The 7,045-nt window shown below is 38.6% G+C and overlaps 1 protein-coding gene across 1 annotated transcript; it reads left to right on the forward strand.

Moving 5' to 3' along the window:
- Positions 1 to 3,459: 3,459 nt before the first annotated feature.
- On the forward strand, positions 3,460 to 4,596 carry LOC308381681 (4-galactosyl-N-acetylglucosaminide 3-alpha-L-fucosyltransferase 9-like; the record flags this gene model as incomplete). The annotated part of the gene is made up of 1 exon (XM_080859268.1): positions 3,460 to 4,596. One exon carries the CDS (start codon positions 3,460 to 3,462, stop codon positions 4,594 to 4,596), a length of 1,137 nt encoding a protein of 378 aa, XP_080715394.1.
- Between the last annotated feature and the right edge of the window lie 2,449 nt (positions 4,597 to 7,045).

Below are 7,045 nucleotides of genomic sequence, written 5' to 3' on the forward strand. Positions count from 1 at the left end.
CATGGTCAAAAATGCAGGGTCGTGGCTAAAACACAGGCTCAGCCAATGGATTAAAACTCTTGTGTTTCGGTAGTGACCTGAAAATTAGGGACATGATTTTTTGAGTATAGTTAATTGATTTAAAAATTAAACCCACAATAAATCTAAATATTCCAAGTTCTGTTTCAACCCAATCATAAAGATCTTTAAAATTAAATCATTGAAAAAATATAAAAAAAATTGAAAAGTGTTATTTAAAGGCATTGACATTTAGATGTCAGGGTTGGGGACAGCTACTTCCCAATAGAAAGTACCCTATAAATGATGATTTTGTATATATTTAGCTTATCACTATCTCATTTAATGCATTGGGTTTATATAGATCATAACATTTTCTTAGTAAATATCTATGCCTACATACCTAATTGTTTTGTAAAAATTTTTATTGTTGAGGGACTGCTACCTGAGAAGGCGTTTCACTTACCTGAAGGCGTTCCTATGTGCCCAAAAGCGTGTTTGTACGGAGTAGTCTAAAAACACCTTTACGCTGCCATCCACAGAAGGCCCAAAGCCTGTTGCACCACTCCCCTGTAGAGAGGCTCTTATGTCACGCTGTTGTTCCTGCTGCCGGCCTCGGGTTTTTCCCGTGCCGAGGTGACAGTTGAATGACAAAAGAATGAAGATGAGAGGGTTAAACCAAAATGTAAAGATTGCAAAGTGATTTCTGTATGATGTTTGGACTTATTTTTAATGTTCTCAATCTGAGTGGGGAAATGGTCTCAATCCTAGAACTGTACTTAATAATTAGAACATAGAGCACAGAGACCTGATCAATGTGGGCTCTGTGAAAGGTCAAAAGTGCCTCTCCTTCCTGGGCGGAGCCCCCTCCTTGTTTGGGGTTGTAAATGTGTATTGCACATTCTGGGAAAACCTGTTGAACTAGGTATAAGGGGAAGGTAAATTTGACCCAAGGAGAATTCTGCATTCAGATCTCCCTCACACCCGTGTGAGCAGCCACTTCTAAAGCAGCAGGTATGTTCGTTTCTCTAAGTGTTTCTCTTGTTTCTTGTAGGATTTTATACTTAGTAGTTTTTCATTTTAGACGTGTTTCTCTGTAAGTTAGAATTGTTCCTTCACTTTAGAATTGTTAGTAGTAACTTGTGCTTGTTATAATAAATTTGTATTTCTGACCCACTATGTCCTCTGCTGAAATTCTTTAGCCTACTGATGGTTGTTCAGGAACGGTGTTCCGGTAATACTGACTAGGATTTGGTTACAGACATATATAGCAGCAATAAGCGTAAGACTTGAGGTTCCTGGCTAAAATCATCTGGGCTAAGACATGCCACAGTGAACTGTTAATATATAGTATAGAGATAGGAATGCTGCTCAGCCATTGCACTGCACGTGATTGGTTATACTAAGAGCGGACAAGCAGTCTGGCGCTCTGTCACTGAACCACGTCGCGTTAACGAGCTGAAATATGCCCCTTTAACAGCACTGTGAGACCTCTGTCCAGAACTAGATGCAGGTTATGACTGGACTTGTCAAAAAGGGAATCGGAAAAGTAAGGTCTTACAATTTTTTTTAAATTTTAATCTTTGTAGCATTTTGTGAACGGGCAACCTGCTCCAGAGTATCCCAAAGTATGCATAAGGCACAACCTGAGAGTAAAAACCGGTGATTTGATACAAAGCCATATCATTACATAAGGATCATCATTTTAGATGTATTAATGTCCAATATGGAATAGCAAAGATTGCTGCTTTGCAGCCGTTGCAGCACCATTGTTTAGTTTTTTATGAATAAAAAAAAGAAAACATTTGAAATGTATACATCCGTCTTTTGTCATACATCTTTTTCTCAAAAACATATACCGAGAAAAATATGTGATTAATCATGATTAATCCACAGAAACCTGTGATTAATTTGATTAAAAAAATGTAATCGTTTCACAGCCCTAATCAAAACACATTCGGAGGGAATTGATGGCAGAGAGAGTAATTTTAATTCTGAAATATTGATGAATGAAGAAAAATTGGGCTCCAGCAGAAGGGGCCCTTTTCTCATCCAGGGCAAAGGGGCAGGTGCTTGGGCCCCACTAGGGATCTATCTGTGCAATATTTTTTAACTGTATTATTCACTGCATTATTCACTGTTGTAAGGCGACCTTGGGTTTCTTGAAAGGCGCCCTATAAATAAAATGTATTATTATTATTAGGCTACTTAATGTTTCTGTAAACTGTTCGATTGTTAAGTCAGCCACCGTCAATCTTAGAATGGCGTTATTCGATGTCAACCGGGCTTTTCCTGAGCAGTGAACAGAATGACGGGTGAGGATGTTTTTTTCTCGATCAACTCGCTGCTTGGCTGCAAATGTGCTAAAAAATAGCTTCTTGTATCTCAGCGAGAGTTATTTAAGCTTTAACATTCTGCTATTAAAGGATATACAGCACAGATCTATAGCACTGGGAAGGCAAGCAGACTTGCTGCTTGCAATTGAGCGATACAGGAGAGTGAACTCATCAGTCACTTCAGCCCATCACTATTACCCTCAGTAAACACACAGTGGATACATACTACAAAGGCAATAGAGAAGGAAATAGGCTAGATTAATCATGCATGATTCATGGGGAATGGGAGAATTCTGATTTTTGATAATTCTGAAGAAAAACAACGTTCTTAAGAAAGCAACACTTAACAACCTTAAGATAACTTCACACATTCCAGGTACTGAACCTAAGTCAAGAGGGATCATATCAGGGATTCCAACTTCAGTTTCCATTAAAGAGATAAGGGACATTTTAAATCAATATGACTTGTGGATGCTAAACGATTGATGAAAGGAAAGGAGAAAGCTGAAGCTTGTCTGTTATATTTTAAGAAGGAGCTGCCTAATAGAGTTCAAATGGACTACCTGGTAAGAGAGTATATCCCACTTCCACTAAGATGTTATAAATGACAAAGAATTTGACATGTAGCGGCTCAATGCAGAGGCAAAAACCTAGACGTGCTAAATGTGGAGGAGAACACGAATATGGATACTGTGGGTGCCTTCCCTTAGAGAGCGGCACACACAGAGCAGGTCAATGTTTCATCTTTCATCATTTGTGGGTTTCAGTATTGTATTGTGTGATCGTATTGTGATTTATGCCATCTTGTGCCTAAAATACAGTGTAGTTCAGCTATCCTTATTGCCTCTCTGAGGCAGTGGAATAGTATTAATTTGACATTTCATCTGATACTGTCAAAACTTGTACACAGGTTTTAGTTACATCCTGCATTTTAAAGTTTGGCAGTGTTTCATCGTACTTAATTTAAATAGGTACTATGTTTATCAGATAAATATATTAATCTGCTTCTCTCACTTGAGTTTTCTCAAGGATCTGTTAATTAAAATATTTAAAATTAATTTGACTTGATCTGACCTTTGCATTCTGTGTGAATAACTTCCTCCATTTCCTTTATTTACAGTCAACAATGTCTTCTACAGCCCGTTTCGACAGGAAAGTGCCTTTCTACATCCTTTTTGTTACTTGTGGACTGATAACTCTGCTGCTGTTTTCAAAGGCCATTGGTAATCAGCGATCCACAGTCTGTCCAGCTTATGTGGGGAAGGTTCCTTCTGTGAAAGGGACAAATATTTCATCAGTGATTAAAAAGTCAGAGAAACCCATTCTTTTGATCTGGTTGTGGCCACTACGTGTTAAGGTGAATTTAAAAGACTGCACAACCCATTTCAACATAGACAGCTGTGTTCTCACAGATGATCGGTCCCTGTATAATGTTGCAGATGGAGTCTTATTTTATCACAAGAGCATTGCATCGGATCTCGGCAATCTTCCTAAGGTTCCACGCCCAGCATTCCAAAAGTGGATTTGGTACAACGTTGAATCTCCAACCAATACGGGCAGAAAAGCTGGACTGGAAAACTTGTTCAACCTCACTTTGACCTACAGACGAGACTGGGACATCTCCGCTCGCTATGAGTTGAGCATTGTGAAAAGTCCGGAACCATTTGTGTGTCCCCAGAAAAACAAAAAAGTGTGCTGGATCGCAAGTAATAACATAGCTGGTACTGGGGCATCATACCGACAGAACTACTACTACGAATTACGGAAATATATCAATGTGAATGTGTATGGTCGAGCTGTTTCGGGAGCAAGTTCTCTAAGCAATGAAGACTATTACTCTACTATTGCTAGCTGCAAATTTTACCTGGCCTTTGAAAACTCCAGGCATGTAGACTACATCACAGAAAAGTTGAATGGACCAATGGTCGCTGGGACAGTGCCAATAGTTTTAGGCCCTTCCAGGGAGAACTATGAACAGTTTATTCCTGCAGACTCATTCATCCATGTTGATGATTTCTCTGATCCAAAAGCATTGGCTGAATACCTGCTTCAGTTGGATCAGAACAAGGACTTGTATATGCGTTACTTTGCATGGAGGCAATACTTCAAAGCTACACCTCATCTTCTATCTACACAAAATGAATTCACACAGCCTATTTGTGCTGCCTGTGACCATATTGCTAAGGATAACACCTTTAATGTGGTCCATGATCTTTTCTGGTGGTTCCATAAAAATGTTAAAGGGAAGCAGTGGAGGAAGTAGATATTAAGGTCTATTAACTTATTAACTTAAGACTTATTTGTCTTCGACTTTGAATATGACATTAATGTACTGTTATTGGGGTGACGGGGGTAGAGGAGTCGTTTAGTAATCGGAAAGTTGCTAGTTTATTTCCCCACTCCTCCTTACCAAGTGTGTAAGTGTCCTTGAGCAAGACACCGAACCCCTAAAAAAAACTGCTCCTGATGTATAAATGCAATTTCCTTGTGATAAAAGTGTCTGCTAAATGTAAATCTAATTGTTGGTCTAATCATATAAATGTAAGGGAAAAAAGTTAGAAAAATGGCAAAAAGTGAAAAACATAAAAGTGTTCCATTTGTGCTAATGTTTCTGATGTGGGCTTTAGTTTGTTGAGCGCTTTGATTCATTTTTTTAATAAGTTTTACAGTTTGTTTTCTGCAAAAACTCTGCACATATTAATTGGAATTCTTTCAAATTATGGTGACCTGTGTCTTTAGTTATTGCTTTGTCTACTGCTAGTTTGTTATCATCGGCCGGAAAATCTGGAAAAGATTAAAGCATGAAACATTCTTCATGTGTTGTGAATGTGTGAATCCCTGTGTAGTATAATGTCAATATTAACGCAAAACATTGTTTGATATAATCATGACATAAGTGTACTGTGTATTAATATTTCAACATCAGATTGACTTAAACAAAAGAACATGATAGGCAGTTGTATTTAGACGTATAGGCTACCATTGTTAGGTATTTGTTGGCATGGTGCGGATTGGAACAAACTGCCCTTGAGGGGAAATTGTGCCTTGTGTAACATTGGAGAAGCTTTTAGAAGCCGTTTGGTGTTTTTTGGACACACTGAACTCTTGACCCAGATTGCTTAACTTAAAGGGAGAGTGTGTCGTGTTTAGTGGCGTCTTATAATAGAAATGGAATTTAGTATTCATAATTATGTTTTCATTAATAATAATAATAATAATTACATTTTCTATAGCGCTTTTCTAAACACTCAAAGACGCTTTACAAATGGCAAGCAAACAGGACAAGACAAGGCAAGCAAAAAAGACAACACAACACAACACAACAGAAAAATAACCCTATATTTATTAAATTTTTGCAAAGTTTGCGTACTTGTATTAGTCAAACCACAGACAAAGGCATACAAACGTCGTAAATCTGCCATTTTGCGAGTTTGAGCATTACCAAGAACACTTTGAGGAAGCATTACACAACCTTCACATAGCTGTGGCACCTGTCATAATTTGCAGAAGGAGGAAGAAATGAGAACCCAAAATAGTGGCAAGTTGCCAAGGGTACGCTGCTACTCAATGATGGCCATGCTCAATCATTGAGACATCAGAAAATGGGAGGTAAACTATTGGGAGAGCTAAGACTAAAATAACTCCTTAACTACTTCCTTGTAACATCAGACTATCCATTGACAGCTTCCCTTTGTTGATCTTAAATAAAATCATAACTACTCAACCAACGGATCCCCAAACTCAGAAACTTCTGAAAGACACTTCATCATATAACTGCATGAAATGCAAAAGTTCAGAAAGGAAAAAGAGTGAACAGCAGTCAAGTTGTCATTGCTTGTGTCAAACCATTGTGAATTTGTCGTAACATTAAAACAGGAGACGACTTACTCCTTGTAGAAGACTGATGCTCGGAGCTCCAGTGGTTTCCTCAGGTGAACGAAGATCAATCGTGCGCAATACCAGGATGCTTTATTTTCATTGGTTGCTGGATTAAATCTTACCCAGATACAACAGATTCAAAATATACGTTTTTTTTCTGATCGGCTATTGTGTAGCCCATTTCTTTTTTTTTTGGCTGATAAGTGGCACCTCACGGCAGAACTGCAGGGGATTCGGTGAGACGTGCTTGATTCCTCCATGGTGAGGGCAGTGCGGCCAGGTCATGTTTGCGCAGGTAAGCACTAGGACACGATCTGGCACTCTTCACTTTGTGAATGAGGCGCGCCTCACCTAGGACGCAGTTTGGCACTCCGCGCCGATGAGACTCTTTTTAAAGATCTTAGCCTGTCGCTAACAAAACTCTGCGCAGATGAGACTCTTTTTAAAGATCTTAGCTTACTATAAACGTTGTTGAGACTCTTACTAAAGATCTTACTCATTCTCACAGAGACAAAACAATACACGTAGCTTACTATAACAAAGATCTTAGCCTGTCGGTAACAAAACTCTGCGCCAATGAGACTCTACTCTGCGCCGATGAGACTCTTTTTTTAAGATCTAAGCCTACTATAAACGTTGTTGAGACTCTTACTAAAGATCTTACTCATTCTCGTTGTTGAGACTCTTACTAAAGATCTTACTCATTCTCACAATAGGTTTTACAAATCGAACTTACATTACCACTGCACACTCCTTACAGATAATGTATAGAAGTTGAACTAGCATTTTTATTCAAAGTTTGCACTTTAATCTACCAAAGTACTCAGCGTATT

This window comes from Sprattus sprattus (assembly GCF_963457725.1).
Source record: "Sprattus sprattus genome assembly, chromosome: 20".
NCBI lineage: Eukaryota > Metazoa > Chordata > Actinopteri > Clupeiformes > Clupeidae > Sprattus > Sprattus sprattus.